This window comes from Rhinolophus hipposideros (genome assembly GCF_964194185.1).
Source record: "Rhinolophus hipposideros genome assembly, chromosome: 12".
NCBI lineage: Eukaryota > Metazoa > Chordata > Mammalia > Chiroptera > Rhinolophidae > Rhinolophus > Rhinolophus hipposideros.
The window spans coordinates 75,777,268-75,794,644 of NC_138058.1; the positions used below are offsets into that span (position 1 = coordinate 75,777,268).

Below are 17,377 nucleotides of genomic sequence, written 5' to 3' on the forward strand. Positions count from 1 at the left end.
TGCGTGTCCAACGAGGTGATCATAACAGCGACCCAGTAAGTCCTTGCTGATGCAATGAGCCGCGTGGGCACATGTGGAAAAGGTAGGAAAACCTGGGACCCTTCAGACAAGGGAAGGTGGGGGGTGTCCTAGGAATCACTTGTGGAGACCAAGAATCTCCTCACAGACACACGTGCACACAGACATACACACACCTGCACACACGTACACACGTGCTATTTTTCTAAGCTATCTCGGAGTACGTTGCATACATCACATCTCTTCCCCACTATTCGTTAGTTAATACTGAAGATGTATGATCTAGCTAGTACCTTAGGGTGTGTTTCCTAACATCACAGACAGCCTTATGTAATTACAGGACAGTTACAAATAACCTCAAAATAATATTTCCAGCTACTCTACCATCCACACTCCAATTCTGTCGTTGTCCAAATAATGTCCTCTGTGGGATTTTTCCTCAACTGAAGACCAGTCTGGGATCACATGTGACATGTAGATGTCGTGTCCCCTTCATCTCCTTTAACCTGGAACTGCTCCGCAGGCTTCCTTTGTGTTTCCTGACACAGGCACTTTGGAAGAACACGGGCCTGTTTTCTAGGAAGAACCTGAAGGAGGCTTTGTGTGGTGCCTCTGCATAAGGAGACGCAGGGCACCCCTCCCACGCTGGATCCTTCTCAGGCACCACCGCTGGAGGCCCAGAATCACTGTCTCCTTCCTTGGGATGTGGACACGTGGTCAGGGCTAATAGCTCCTCCCGAGCAGCCCGCCTCGTCCCCTCCAGCCAACACCGACACAGGACGTGAAAATTTCCAGCTCCCCACCATAATCCCCACACTTGACTTTGATGCCTGTGTGAGTGTTGACGTAAGATGCTTTCAAAGAAGCTGAAACGACTCTCACTGAAGTGGATAATCTTACTTACACAGACCAAATTGTAATGTAAGTTGGAAAAATTAAAAAGAAAGCAACAAAATATTTACATCATTCCACTTAAATGAAGAAAATGTAATAACTCCCAAAAAATACATGAAGACCTTACAAAGCGTCTGTGGACCCACAGCTGTCAGGATGACTAGGCGTGCATGTCCCCATGCCCACACACGTGTGACACAACTGGAAACAGACACGAAAGGCCTGGGCGTGCAGCTGAGACAGTGGACACTGTCTGAGAGGAGGACAGCCTTTCTCAGAAGAGTAGTGCACGTAGACTGGCTTCACACAATCTCTCTGGCCACTCTGGAGCTGGCACACAGTGGGTCCCCCTGAGTGTCACCCCCACACACACCCCAGCTCTGCGCCAGGCATGGCACTCCCTCACGTTTTGTCTCAGTGCCACCCAGATGCCATGGGACTGATCACAGTGTCTGTCCTGCGTGGTATGAGGTCTGTAGGACCTGAGGATTCCAGAGTGTGCTGGGCACGCAGGACTCAAGGACTGTCAGAGCTGAAGGCCTGTGCGTCAATGGGTGGACAGGCTCGAATCCTGAGCTGCGGCCAGCAGTCAGGGGTGGTTAAAGATGGTTAGAGATCGGAGCTGTAACCGGGGAAAGCAAATCCTGCCTGTTGGTGGACGGCGGGAAAGGTGGATGAAGGCATTGGAGAGCCCTCAAGCCAGATGTCACACTGGGGGGTGGGAGGGTGCCCCAGCTAAGGAGCCAGAAAGGTAGAGACCAGCAAGTAGCAGCATTCCGCAGCCTTGATGCATAAACAGTGGTGCCGGTAAAGCCACTAACACGGTTTTATAAGATGGGTAGAGGCAAAGATCACCACAGGAACAGGTTACAAGGACATGTAAAGGCCTCTGAGCTCTGGTTTCTACCTGCCTTTCCCGTCTCATATCCTCACACTTCCTTGCCTTTCTTTCTCAAGCTTTAAGGTGTAACATCAAACCACCCACACCCACACGCACACGCACACACACACACACACGCACACACCCGGAGAGCGCTATTTCTCACCGCAGTACCTCAGTCCAGCTGCCACATCTCCCTGAAACGTCTTCCCCCAGCTCCCGCCGGGCACACCCAGCTGCACAAGACGGCTCCCTTTCACTCCTATCTCTCCCGAGATCTGTGTGTATTTTTATCTTCACACTCACTGTGTTGTTCTAGGCTCTGAGCTTCAGTTATACCCCTAGTCTCCAACTCACTCACTCCCAGGACTCAGCCGGCCACCAAACAGTGCCAAGCAGCTCTGTCCTACAGCGCGGGGAAACTTCGCCTGTGACATGTCCGTGCTAATGCCAGGAGACACCCAGACCAATCAGGTTGCTGTCTTTCCTTTTTAACAAGTACTTACTTTTTTCTTTCTTTGTGAGTATTTCTCGATATCCGTGTACTTTCTAAAAGACAAAAGACAGTCAGCTTGAACTGTGTGAAGCTCGGCCAAAACCAACTTGAATTGTAAAATTGTAGAGTGCAGCCTTGGCTGTCAGGAGGAATGCCCAGGACGGGGCAGCTTACGGTCCCCAGAGGACACAGGCTCACATGGCCTCCCAGCCTCAGGGGTAGAAAGGGCCCCCAAGGAAGTCTGTTCAACTTCCTTGCTGGAAAGCTTTGAAAATCCAAGGCTTTCCTGCCTCAGGAAAAGGCCGCGGGACGTCCCTCAGGCTTAAGTCTACGAGACACCAAGAAGGACAGTCATCTCCTCTCAGGTGAGGGGACAGGAGTTCCCACCGATGTCTTCCTCTTCCTTCCAGTTCCTTTGTGTCCATACACACACAGTGCTGGGCCACTGTCACAGTCACCGTGTTTTTCCCCAGGAGAGATTGACGCCCCTACGCAAACTCCGCATTTTAGGTAAGGAAAACCAAGCTTTATGCTGACGGAGCACAGGCCGTCACCCCGTGTCCCAGGGCCGGTCCTGCAACTGTTTTGCACACTGAGACTTAGACTCTTGACCTCTAAGACTCCCAGGGTCCCCCGGGAGAAGACAATGGACTCCACACGAGATCTCCCTGTCCTTATGAACCCATCAAACCGCAGGAGTCCCTCCATGCCTGATTTTAAAAATCTAAAACTATATCACATATAAAATGAGAATACCAAGTTTCACTACAGAAAACTCGCCGGTAGCCAAACTGGCCACATTTGGGGAAGACCCGGGGAAAAGCCAATTTTAGCAACGCAGGAAGGAAAGGATCAACTGTGCTCACTGTTGGACGTCAGCGGGGACCTTGGGGCACTGCCAGTAAGGGAAGTATTTGAAGGTCTCCAGGCCTGCCGCCACATAAAAATGGTTGTCTTGCAAATCCTTTGAGTTGTCCAAAAGATGTCCGTTCATTGTAAACAATCTGCAAAGAGAGAGAGAAGAAATGGGTTGGAGGTTTCAGGCCAGCGGCATCGGGGCTGGGGTGACTGTATGTAGACGCTGTGAGCACTTGTGTGCCACTGGGCTCCGGCGCACTCGTGACCCAGCGCAACCCAACGGGCTAATGAAACCGGGGGCGGGGTGCTCATCCAGGATTAGGCGCACTTTCCAGTTTAGATTGTTTTAATTAAAGTGTATTTTTAATTATGTACAAGCACTCAGAGGCCCTCAAGAGCATTTTAAGCTCTTGGTTGGTGATCAGTTAATTTTAACTAATAGCAGCTAAAATTAATACAAATTGGCTCACATTGTTATAACAATACTTGGAAAACAAACCAACATTTATTAGCAAACATTCTTTTTTATAACCACCAAAAGACTGACATTTGTCTGCTTTTTATCCTGTCCCTTTCTTGGCACATGTTCACTCACTAATTCATTTATTTGAGAGAGAATTCAGTTATTCGGGCTGAGCACCTCTCATGTGCTAGACAATGAGGGGGACATTGCCTTGGATGAAAACAGGAATAAGAGAGTCACTGCTTCCCCAAAGTCAAAAGTGCTGAAACCTCTCAGACACGTGTGGCCAGCCAAGGACCAAGTGCGGGGCTTCCAAGAGGAGTGAGGGGACACGCAGGAGCAGGCGTCATAGAGGTGGGAGAACGTGCCGGGTGGAAGGTTGGGCAGAATGTCCTCACGTGAAGTTCAGGTGCAGCAGGAGGGGCCTGTGCAAAAAGCCAGGACACAGGGTGGACGGTCACAGATGTGAAACGAGACACGGAAGTCGAACATCAACTCCCAGAGCCTGGAACTCCAGGACAGGCATTTATAACTGACTCCGTGAGTGGCGATTTCCACAGCAGGACAGGTGAGCACTATGTTTAAGCAACAGTGGGCTGAGGGGTGTGACGGGAAAAAAGTCCCCCACAAGGAGACAAAGGTCACAGCCAGCCAGAGGTGCCATCGGCCATGAATATGATGAGTGCAAGCACAGGACGGAAAGAAGAGGAGGAACGAGAGCACTTGGAAAAGGGAGCACATGCAGAATTTATGCATGTGTCCTCAGCGTGCCTCAGAAGCACCCGGATGCTTGCTAACACTCAGAGGGCGAGGCCCCAGCCTCGAGGCTGACTTCGAGGTGTTCAGCTTGTACGACACGGCCACCTCAGGCCAACCCTGGAGGAACGAGAAGGACTTCAAGCTGGGAAAGAACTGGGAGAAGCCACCGGAGGGTGTAGGGAAGTGGCACCTGTGACACAAAGCACAGGCTTCCAGGGGAAAAGCAGCGCTTTGAATCCTGTTCTCCTGCCCTAGCTTGGGACGATCAGTGCCCAGGAGAAATCAGGGAAGCACACACGTGCTCAGCAGGCGAGGGGCTGAGGGGACGAGGGGGCTGACCGGCTGCAGTCCTGAGGAGGTGCCCCCACCCAGAGCCGCTGCCCCGAGGCCTGGAGACTCGGCTCTAAAGGGTGGAGAGCTCAGCAGATGCCCCCGAGGCAGAAGTGTTGGAACAGATGGACCAAGGACGTAACATGAAAATGAAAAATGTTATAAAAGAAATAGCAGGAGATATTATCAATATGAAACAACAAACCGTAAAAAAGAAACAAGTAGAAATACTGACTTGAAACAAGAATAGTGGAAATGAAGAACACGATAATGAGATGAACAGTAGAATGGCTAAGGTAAGAAACAAATTACTGCTGGGAAGACAAAGTCAAGGAACTCTTCCAGAAGGAAGCACAAAATAAGAAATAGAATATATAGAAGTCAAGAAATAAGAATGAGGGGCCGGCCTGGTGACTCAAGTGGTTGGAGCGCGGTGCTCCTACTGCCGAGATGGCTGGTTCGATTCCCACATGGGCCAGTGAGCTGCTCCCTCTACAGCTAAGATTGTGAACAATGGCTCTCCCTGGAGCTGGGCTGCCGTGAGCTGTGCTGCCTGAGTGGCCAGTGGCCACCGTGAGTGGCCGGCAGCCATTGTGAGCTGCCATGAGCTGCTGTGAGTGGCCAACCGACCGGCAACTGACTGCCTCAGCCGGCGGGGAGCACAAGGCCCATAGCACCAGCGTGGGTCAGGGAGCTGTGCCTACACAACTAGACTGAGAAATAACAGCTTGAACCAGAGTGGGGGCAGGGGGAGACGGATGAAGGGGAAGAAAATAAAAGTTTAAAAAAAAGAAAGAAAGAAAGAAGAATGAGCACAAGTGCCAAATGCAGATAATAAGAACCCCCAAAATAAGTCAAAAGAGTAGAAGAGAAGAAGTGTGTGTAGAAATAATGAAGATTAATTTCACAGAATTAAAAAAGGAGGGAAGGCCTCAAACTGATGGTGCCTTTTACAGAAGCGAGAAGGGTAGTGAGTGGAGCTGACGGCCTGGGGTGGAGGGAGGAGCATGCCAGACGTGAGCTGTCAGCGTGGGTCCTGGGAACCAACGGGCCCTGCAAACACTCAGCTCCAGTGGCCCAGCATTCACCAGGAGAGCGCTGGGTCTCATCCAAGTCAAAGGAGGCCTGCGAGGAGATGAGCGGTTTGGGTGTTTTCAGAACGTAAGTGTTCTCTTCATTCAGTGATGACACAAAATCAGCCAAAGAACAGGACTTCCGATGATTCGATGAAGGAGCTGGGTGACCACCACAGCTGCCAACCCGTGGTTCAGACCCACTGGGCCAGAGGCCACCTGGCTGGGGCCAAGCATAAGAGCTGACGGCTGGGGGACACTCCCTCCAACTCTGCTCCTACAGGAGAGGTTCTAAGTCTGCTCCTTGAGTGGACAGGGCTGACATGAAGAGTAAACTGGAATTTGCTAGTGGCATGAAACAGGAAGACTTTTCTAGAAGAAAATTCTGCTCGTGGAGACATGGAAGTGTGCGTCTGTGGGGCACGCTCCCTCACACGCTCATGGATGAGCACGTGAGAGCCTACACGTGATGATTACAGAAGTGCAGGATTTGCTGACATGCGAACTATGTGGAAATGAGTGACAGGAACAGCGGCGCCCAGGGAGGTCATGTATATAAATAACAGTGTTTCTCACTATAAAACACTCAGTCAACACTAGGTGTTTTTATAATAACCTATCTCAGAAGGTGTGAGGGCTAATGAAGCACCATTTGGCAAATTGTTCTGTAACCTGGAAGGCATTATAAAAATGTCAATGATTAAATGATTTTCTTTTCATATAAGGATGGGGATATAGTGGAAAATGTCATTTTTTTCCTTAATCCTTTCTTTTCTCAATAGAAAGCCAATTTGGCTATTTTCCCAAAATAAATATACAGTCTGCCTTAAAGGAATTTTGATATATTATCTTTAACAAGATTCCTTTTTAAGTGCATGTAGCTCTTCAAAGACGTATCTGATTTTCAGCTGAGGTTTCAAAATCTCTGGGTGCAGTTTAGCCTGGGCACCCTGAAACCTGGACTCATGGTCCTCGGGTCCCAGAGGTCAGCTCAGCCAGTTAGTCAGTAGTTACAGTAGTTAGTCAGCCAGTAACCCCTCACTACTGAGGGGTTACAAAGCAGGAACTCACCAGACAGTCTCAAGCTTTAAGAAGCTTAAAACATAGTACGGGAGAGATGAGAGATGGCAAGCCCACCTGTCCCCATCATTGAGGTTGAGTGGGGTTGTTGAGTAATTGTGCCCCAGGACTCAGCCTTTAGCCATGCCCTCAAACACCAACTCTCCACATCCAGCTCCACAACTTCAAATACCATCCACTATGCAGACACAGCGCTAGTTTATTCCTCCAACCTGACTCTTCCCAAACCTTCAGACTCACATAGCTCACTTGGCACATCGCTACTTAGATGGCCAATATCATCTCAAACTACACAAGCCCCAAAATCAACTCCCTGAAAACACACTCCCCCTTCCACTTTTCCCATCTCAGGAACTGTCACCACCAATCACCCAGGTATCTGACCGAAAGGCTGGGAGCTACCCTTGACCCCTTCCCTCCTTCCCTCCTTTTTTCTTTCCTTCTTTCTGACACAAGACAAAGTCCTAACAGAAACCTCAGCTGGACCATACTAACCTTACCTAAGTAATGACACATGTAGCTATGTACTAATGACATCTCTAACACCTGTTGAACTTCAGCTGTATTTTTGTTCAAAAGCAATATATCCACTGATAATGAAACACTGTATATATATCACTCTTTCTTGCTTACTAGTTGTACTTTCTACACATTTCTTTTAGTTCCAAGCTCTGTACTTTTTCTGAAGTCAACCATGAAGAACTAATTTAAGTCCAGGGAAAAACAAAGAAAACTTGAGTGATCTCATGCCCTATTTTTCTCTCTAAATACCCTATTTCCTTGGTTGCTTCTCCTGTACATGGGTTTTCTCTCTTCCTTTCACCACTACCATTTTAGATGTGAAACTTATGATTAATTGAACAGTTTTTCCTGACTTCTGGCAAAAATATACACAAGTCTACCTGCTCCGCACACTAGTTCCTATTTCTTTAAGAATAATACGCTGACGTTTATAACTGCATTATGGAACCATCTGGGCATTTACAGTATTGCTGTTCATACATCGAAGTTCCCTGGAGCACTCAGGTCTCTCCGTGTCCCAACAATGTCTGTCCTACTCACGAGTAGACACAGCAGTTTCACTGTTGGTGTCCCAACTGTCGATCGTAAACCAATCTTTTATATTTTACTTTACGTTCAATAGAGTTAATTGACAAAAAAAAGAAACAGGAGAAAACGTCTTTGCTCATCCACCCCGATGCCTGCCACGGGACCACCCCTGTCCATAGAGGTGATCCTTGGACCACTCAGCATGTAACACACATCCTCGCTTTTCAACTTGAAGGATTTCAGTCTTCCCGACACATTCTCAGCTCACGCCCACGCCGGGTGGTAGGTCTCCGGTCACCCAGCGGTGTCCTGACAGGGAGGTCTTTCCCTCCTAGCCTCTCTCTCCACTCTAACAGCCAGGACCCTGGTCCCGACCCCAGGAATGTCCCGGATTCACTCTCACACCAGTGCTGTGGCCACCTGCTTCACCTCCCACCCTGCTCACACACCACACCTATTCCTGGGTTGACCTCCCCACTCATCTGCCTTCTCCTGTCGTCCCAGCAGCTGAGGGTCAGAGAACAGCACAGGGCTGCCGGTGGGTCCCACGCCAGCTCTCGGCACCCAGTCCTGCTGGGCCCTCGTCACTGCTCAGCAATCCTCCTTCCATGTTCCTCTGGCTGTCCCAGCTTCTCCTCCTGTCCATTCACAAGGGGCAGCCTGTCACCACCCGTCCTCCAGGTCACACCGCCTTCCACCTGCTCAGGACCGTGTCCTCCCAGGGCCCCCTGCCTCACCCCACCCCACCCTCCAGTCCACTGTCACGACTGCCACGCCAGCTGTCATCCACACAAACCCAGTGGCTACAGGGTTGCAAGGCGTTTGCCTGGCCTGTAGGGTTTGAGGCCTGGATTCCTGGCAGCTGTGCCAGCCTCAGGCCTCCCTGCTTCCTCACAGTAGTACTGAGTCATGTGTAAGGAACAGTACTCACCGCAAACGGACGGCCTGTTCCAGTCAGTACCACCAGTCCCATTTAACGCTCACTGTACACCAAGCACTATTTAAGCACTTTACACACATTATGACTCTTGGAAGTAGGTACTATTACGATTTCCTATTTTCTAGATGATTTCCTATTTTCTAGAAGTCAAGCATGTGCCTGAGGTCACCTGATGCAGGTGGCAGAGACCCATCAGGCTCCGGTCAGCCAGTGGCCACGGCCCCCCTGCTGCCTCCTTCCTACAAAAATTCATCTTGCCACTAACCAGCCTCAGACACTGGCGGCCCACGTGACTCCCCAGCGTCTCCTGACCACCGAGGGGCCTCGTTATACCAACCGCAGCATCTAAGGAAATGTTGAAGGTTGGCCCACCCAGTGGGGGCTGAGAGCCTGACTCTGCCTGGTGAGGCCTATTCATTGCACCACACTCAGCGCGACGAAGACGCCCAGTAAGTTCTGTTGAATGAATCATGAAAGAAACCAGTTAAAATCAGTGTGGCAGAAAGACAGGAAGCGCTGTCTGCCTCTGAGAGTTAAAATCAGAGTTAACAATCGGTCACTTAGACCTTGCTGGTCCAGGCAGGACCTTCTCCCAGAAAAGCACAAAACTGAGCTGCTATAACCCCCGAGTCTTCACCAGGTGACAGGGCCTTACTTTCGCACGCCCCCCATAGGGAAGACCTTCTCTCCAATCGTGGTCAGCACGTTACTCCATTCCATCAGACTGAACTTGGGTATGATAATCCGTACGGGTGGAATAAATAATTGTCCATTTGTGAAAACACTGTAAGAATAAAAAGAAAAGCAGCCATTAGTATCTCACGTGTCAGGGGGAAACACTGGGAATCCAAGGGAAGGTATATAATGAAAGGATGTAGACAGCAGGCCACCCACAGCTAGCCCATGCCTAGTTCCCACCTGCCCTGCAGAGGGCCGCAGGCCAAATGTGTGGACGCTGGAAACAAAACGCTGGGGAAATACCTTTTCATAGCATATAAAATGCCCAGGTGAGCAGGACAAAACTGCTTTTTTAAAAACTGCGCCTCCACGACGGTGGGTAACATGGAAGAAAACTGAATCCATTTGGAAAACAAAGGGGGACATTTTGCCTTTAAAAATTCAGCTATTTTCCCTTCCCTTGAGCCAAGACAGTGTCCCAAAGGAAATAATGTGCAGTCCTTTGAAAAGATAATAGAAACAATTGATTTCATTCTTGCAGCTCTAAGGCAGCTTTCACAAGGATCCCAGTGGCTTTATTCTATTATTTCTACGTGTCAGGGTGGGGGTGCAGGGGTACAGGGTGGGGGCCGGTACAAAACCCAGGGCCCTGGTGTTGGGAGGCCGTGCCACTTAGTCAAAGCCACTTGGCAACAGTTTCAAACTCTGGTGACTCATGTTGAAATAATGTAAATATGAGGCTTATTTCTGTAGGTGTACAAGTAACGAATAGTATTTTTAACAACACGAGCTCAATTTTACAATTCTGGCTCTCAATTTTTTATTATGTATGGTAGTTGCTGTTTTGTTGTTCTTATTCCTACAATGCACATAATTTAAAATGGGAGAAATACGTCTGGCTTTTTTCTGAGTAAATATAAATTTTTATATAACGTATTTGTGTACAATAAAGAGAATCAGCTTTCTCTCAAAGCTCTGTGGACACAGGCTTCCCCTCAGCCCAGAGTCCAGTTTCTCCCATGTTAAAATACCACCCAAAAGAAACCCTTGAAAGGAGAGTCCTGTGCAAGTTACATCACAGTTCATCCATGTGATATAACTATTCAGTAAATACTTGCTACACTGTTTCCATCTATTGGTTTTCCTGAATGGTTCATGCCAAAAGTCTTGCAAACATAGATTATTAATAATAATTTAAAAAGAAAGCAATGTTTAAACAAGGTCATATTATATTTTTGTCTAAATGTTTAAACATATTTAATATACATTCTCATCCTGACCTGAGTGTGGGGAAACAGGCACATAGTTATGGGCTGAATTGTGTGGCCCCCAAGTTTGGGCAGCCCTAGCCGAAGAACAAACACACGAACACACACACACACACACACACACACACACACACACACACACACACACACACAAAGTTGATGGCAGCTAAAAGTGAGCACAATCTTCCGGAAGGTGCTGTGGTAACATAGCTTGGTGAGATGGGCAGGTGAATCACCACTCACCCAATCTTTCTACTCCCTGAAATCCAACCCATGCAAATGGACAGAGATATACATGTAAAGATGTTTCTTGTAGGATTATTTACAAAAACAAAAGTATAAAAACAACCTAGGGGCCGGCCCAGTGGCTCAGGCGGTTGGATCTCCATGCTCCTAACTGCGAAGGCTGCCGGTTCGATTGCCACATGGGCCAGTGGGCTCTCATCCACAAGGTTGCCAGATCGATACCTCAAGTCCCTCAAGGGATGGTGGGCTGCGCCCCCTGCAACTACGATTGAACACGGCACCTTGAGCTGAGCTGCCTGAGCTCCCGGATGGCTCAGTTGGTTGGAGCGCGTCCTCTCAACCACAAGGTTGGCAGTTCAACTCCCGCAAGGGATGGTGGGCTGCGCCCCCTGCAACTAACAACGGCAACTGGACCTGGAGCTGAGCTGCGCCCTCCACAACTAAGACTGAAAGGACAACAACTTGACTTGGAAAAAAAGTCCTGGAAGTACTCACTGTTCCCCCAATAGAGTCCTGTTCCCCTTCCCTAATAAAAATCTTTTAAAAAAAGCAAACAACCTAAATGTCTGAGTATGGAGGAATGGTTAAATAAATTACAACATAGCTATACAACAATAAATGGTGCCACCACTTAAAATTGTTTATGCAGAATTTGTTATTTCCGGGGGACAATGACCAAGTCTAGCTGATGCTGTGAAGACACCTGAGGGCAGGTGCCGAGGGAACACTAAGAGGACACGTCCCTCGTCCCTCGAGGCTAACAGTGCTTGTTTGGATGAGAGGGATACCAAGGGACTTTGAATCTTTACACTTTTCTAGACTCCCACATTTTTATAATAAGCATGTAAACATGGGGAAAACTACATATAAGAATTTTTTTAACTTTTAAAGGTAAAGAAAGGAAATAAATGCTGTATCCAATTTATAAATTAGGAACTTGCAGGTTCAGAGAGAGTTATGGACTTAACACATCTCTAAGAGTTTGGGGGTTGAGCTGAAGAATGAACTAGACCCTTCTTGCGATGCCAGCTTTGAGGCCCATGCGGTCCTAGCACCACACAATCAGTCTTCCATCTAAACCACCCAAAAACAATTTCCCAGGATGGAGACGTAACAAGCAGGAGGGGCCCCTGAATGCACAGCCAAAGCCCATCCTTGTTACTTTACGGCACATCTGAATTTTGGAATACTAAGCAGCCACTTTTAAAAGCACAGCTTATCTATATGTGCTGATAAGGAACCACTTTCTTGATGAATTGGGTGGTGAAAAAAAGGAAGAAACACACAGTGTATGCAGTATTCGTATCCCCATTAAAGCAGAGCCTGCTTCCCAAGGAGACTCTAGCAACGACTGGCACTGGTTGCCTCTGGGAAGTCGCTAAAGAACTGGGCATAGAAAGTGGGAGGAAGACTTACTTTAATTATATACCTTTTAAAACTATACACAGAGGGTGCCAACAAAATGTAGACACATTTTAAGAAAGGAAAATACTATCAATTGCAACAATATATACCAATAACAAAAGATGAACACAAGTCACGTTTGACTTCTGCAGTTACAAGAGGGGCTCAAAGCGGTTCCCATCAGCGTCCAGACACTTCTGATTACTGTGAACTACTGCTTGAGCATAGATAACATCTCCTAAAACGTGTATACATGTTTTTGGCACCCCCGGTATTTACCATGAACATAAATTACTTTGGGCATAAGAAAAATAGTTAATTTTTAAAAATAACTTTGAAGTAAGATAAGATAAAAGCATAAAAACTGCTTTGTCAATGCACCACTTAATGTGATATTATATTTTAATAGGAAATATTTTAGGTAGGACATATTTTTCAAATCTTTTAAATAAGAAATAGCACATGGATCTAGCAACGGGTTTTAGTCGGTGACGATGTGACGATGGTTTGCTCAACGCCACCGTGTTACAGAGGCTTACCGGGTGACCTCTGTCTAATCACTGTGCTGTACACCCGAAATTAATCTAATATTGTGTGTCACCTATAATTGAAAACTGCATTTAAAAAACTTAAATTAAAGTTTACCATGTTATACAGCTCAGTTAGTGACAGAACCAGGACGTAAATCGGAGCCTCAGTCTCCATGCTGGCGAGTTCACATGCACATGCTCTCGACCAGCTATATTCTGAGAGACCCAGACAGTTATGGGCGTCAGGTTCTTTCTCCAACGCGGGCTGCTGCAGACTTCATGCTCCACGAGCCACCAGGCCCTCCCCCTCGGCTCCCCCACTTACGAGGAAAGGTCAAAACCCGTCCCCCTACAACATCAAAGACTCTGAAAGCCACCCTAACTGTTTTGTGTGTGTTGGTTCATATGGTTACAAGACGTCCACACAAACTTGATCAGGTCTTTTCTTTGTAGAAAAGATCCTGCATTTGTATAGATATTTGGGTCCGTCTCGTGGGATTTCCAGGACACCAATAAAAAGGATGGAGCATATGCTGCAAGAGTAAATGGTTTACAGTAGGAAAAAAGTCTGTCCAAATAAGTGAGACTCACTGACGTCTTGGGTCATGCAGAAAAAAAAAAATGTGGCTTTAGGGATACCTGTCTTTGCCAGGAAAGACCCACAGACCCATCAGCCAAAGATGCCCAACATTTCTATACATTCTTCAGAACGACATGCCCATAGTGTTTAGAAATAGCATGATTTCATTATTTCAAAACAGCTCTCAGATTAATAAAAGGCATCTATAAAAGATTTATTAATATATTTCAGCAGTCCCCTTGTAGAAGCCTAAAGAAATGTATTTTGAAGAAAAGATCCTTATGTTTTGAGGAAACTGAGAGGAACAGTTTGGCTAATAAACCAGTCCCTTTGTCCTTCAGGGCCCCAATCTGGGGCTCTGTTGGGTCTCGCAGGGGTTTTCCAGCCTCCTGGTCTCCCCGCCCTTTGCTGATCAGCATGAGAGTGAAGGACAATCATAACGGAAAGTAGCAGAGGTGACTCGCTGACAAAGGCCCCAGGACTGGACGCGCCTGCCAGTGTCCCTCTGACACTGAGAGCCCACGACTCGGAGACTCATTGGCATTCCTCCCCTCGGAGCAGAGCACGGTACAAGGGAGGGTGCTGTCTCCAGTCCACTTCCGGGCCTTTAACCCCTGTGTGTGAAAACATCACAATATAAGGAGGATGGCGGGAAGAACCGCCATGTGAAGTCCTGCTCCATGACGAGCACTGGGCGGGGCTTCGTGGGAGCACCCCACCCGTGTAGGTGGGACATCAGTCCTGATTTACAGAGAGAGGGAGTCCGTGGACCTTCACACAGCCGGAGTCCAGTGTGTTCTCTTTCCCCAGTACTGGACCAAAGGCGGTCTCCGTCCACCTGGACATACTCATCTGGGACCCCTGTGCCTGCACCCGCGGTGGCTCCCAGGGCAGCTGGCAGCCGAGGCTGAGACATGTTCGGCCCTGTAGCAACACTTAACATACTGCGACACTACAAGCCTTTTGGGAGTAAGAGCTTATGGGAGGAAAAGTTGCTTTTACATTTCCTTTCAACATCCAGCAGCTGCTTGCTTAAAAGTAAGTGAAACCTAAGACTGCATTGTCCATTTTCAGCCCCGTGACACCTGTTCTGAATGATGTGGCAGTTGGATTGCTTTGCCAAAATCCAGGTTCAAGAGAGAATGAAGGGTAGCACTGGGAAGGCTGACCCCCAGGGGTCCTGGAAGAAGAGTGAGCCGACAGAGAAGCCGGAGGCGAGGAGAGGGAAGGCAAGGGAAGGAGTCTGTCCGGCTGGGTGTCACCTGAGGGACCCGCAAGCTGTGCTTTCTCTCCCGCCATACAGTACTCACTTTATGTGTCGGCACAGACGATGACACGTTTGCCATCTGGAAGGCACACTGATATCACAGTGTACCACCGGTTTGATCTGAAAAAAGGAGAAGTAAGCTTCAGGATTCAGTTCACACAAACACTTGTTACACGTGAACTATAGGCACCACCCCCCAAACCTAAGTAAAGGTGGGGGCCTCGCTCACAGAAGACATGGGGAGACCCAGGAGGGGTTCAGGGACAAATGCCTCCAGGGCCACACGGGGGGGTGGGGTGGAAGCCGGGCATCGAGTGGAGGAAAGGTCCACGTGGGAAGGTGCAGCGTGCGAGGGCTACACAGCTGACGAGGCCAATTGTATAATGCACTCCCTCGTCCACTGTGATCCTACTCTCATACTACGTACAACAGTGAAAAGCAACACCACAAACATCAGCAACGAGCATGAATCTACAGACCGAGTTTGAAAACAAAACAACAGAAAGTATCCTCTGCACAATTCTATTAAGGTAGAGCTACCCTGAGAAACCACGTGCTGCTTGATTGCATAAAATTATGGACACAAGCTAATTGTTCATGTTATATGTTACCGATTCATTAACCCTGATGCCACTTGCCTAATTAAATAACTCCAACAATTAAATATATGATTCTGGATTCTTTTTCCCTGTACTCCACATAATAATCTCCTAAGAAGTGTCAAGCAAATGTAGTTTTCCACGACTGTCTGACCCTGATGACAGTTTCAAAAACTCATGTCACTCATCTGGCCTGAGAGGCTGAAGGACGCAGTGGGGTTCAGAGCTCTTTAACCAACCGTCCGAGGAATTAAAACACACCTACCATGACGGGAGGCACCAGAGCTCACCACAGCTGCACGTCCCCAATTAGCAGTTATGGTTTATCACGCCCACGACGCGCGAGGCCCTGCGTCCACACCTTTATCTGCATTCATACTTAATCCTCACATGACCAGGGAAAATGTCTGGGTAACAATCACAGAGGTTATATGACCATCCCAAGAACTCACGGTTATTAAGTGCCCTAACATGATAAGCCATCAAAAACTGTTTTATTGTCTTTTCTGGAAAAATGGGGATTTGAACCTATGCCAATGTAGCATTGTGGAGTGTGTGTCTGGAGTCGTCCGTGATTCCAGTACTGGCTGAGTCACTTTCTAGCTGGTACCCTCAGCCAACTTGCGTTTCTTGGCCGAAGCCTCTGTGCCTTCGTGCAGGCGATGGAGAGAAGTCACACATCCCTCAAGAGGTTTGCTTTCAAAACAAGTAACACGAAAAGAAATGACACATTGTCCAGTCTTGCAAAATGCCTGAAGCAACTTAAGAGCTCACCTGACTTTCCCAGGAGTGTCAGAGTTTTAGTGGGTTAGTCATTCTGGAGGAATGTAGGAATGAGAAAGGGGCAGGCTGGCCACAACCGCCTTTGTCCCCCAGCACCGTGACCATAGAAACGGGGCAAACTCTCTATGCCTTCCTCAGCCTGCCCTGGTTTTACGCTGCCATGTGGGCTCCCAAGGGAGAAAATAGGCAAGCGTGTCTATAACATGGGTGGACGGCTATTTACCAGCGTTTGGAAATTTTTACATGACAAAATCACCATGAGTAGGGTTTGGGTTTTTGTTTTTTTAATTGGGGAATATGGGGGACAGTGTGTTTCTCTCCAGGGCCCATCAGCTCCAAGTTGTTGTCCTTCAATCTAGTTGTGGAGGGCGCAGCTCAGCTCTAAGACCAGTCGCCATTTTTAATCTTTAGTTGCAGGGCGCACAGCCCACCATCCCATGTGGGGATTGAACTGCCAACGTTGTTGTTGAGAGCTCGCGCTCTAACCAACTGAACCATTCAGCCGCCGCTGACTAGTTTTATGATTGAGGTAGCTGATGTCATGTACTTTGCAAAGTTCGATCATGATTCTAAAAGTCAGGGTTCCGCCCCTCTGGAAAGCCGGAAAGGGAACAGGGCACACCACACGCTTGCCGGCCCTCATGAAGGTTTCTAGCTGAGCTGCCGCTGGCTGAGACGTCGCTGCTCAGGTCCCCTTTGTGCCCCGTGAGACCTCAACTGAGCTGACTGAGTGGGAGCTGCCAGGGCTGGGGGAGCAGAGGCCTGGGTGGCCCAGGCCGGCATCCCCAAGCTCCTAGTGGGAAGGCTGGTGGCCGGGGAGCAGTGAGTCGCCTGAGGTCAGCAAGGTCACGCCAAAGGGGTGAGAGCCAAGAGCCCTGGGCTCCAGACAGGGCAGCTGCCTCCTCCTCCTCCTCCTGGACAGTGGTACACTGCGAACTTTCTTATTACAAATCTTGTTTTTGAGTGATTTATGTCTTCATGTTGAAAGGTGCCTAATCTTCTCCAAACTATTTTGACTTACCCTGAGTGCTCCTGGAACTCGATTTCCTCCTTCTCCCTCTCCACTCCCCATCACCTCATCACCCTCTCAGCAACCTCTCCTTTCTCCAAAAAGGGGGACACATACGCAAAGCCACTCATCCACTGACAGGCATTCTTGCAGTGAGCTCGACATTCAGGGG

General features: G+C 48.4%; 1 protein-coding gene across 1 annotated transcript in view; it reads right to left on the minus strand.

The window, feature by feature from the left end:
* Window positions 1–17,377, minus strand: part of DCDC2C (doublecortin domain containing 2C) — a gene marked incomplete at both ends in the record, with an annotated part of 118,232 nt that overhangs the window by 88,363 nt on the left and 12,492 nt on the right. The window contains 4 exons of the mRNA XM_081068860.1: window positions 2,299–2,341; window positions 3,155–3,292; window positions 9,497–9,625; window positions 14,858–14,934. Of these exons, the coding sequence (XP_080924986.1) occupies window positions 2,299–2,341; window positions 3,155–3,292; window positions 9,497–9,625; window positions 14,858–14,934 (387 nt within the window). The remainder of the gene's footprint in view (window positions 1–2,298; window positions 2,342–3,154; window positions 3,293–9,496; window positions 9,626–14,857; window positions 14,935–17,377) is intronic.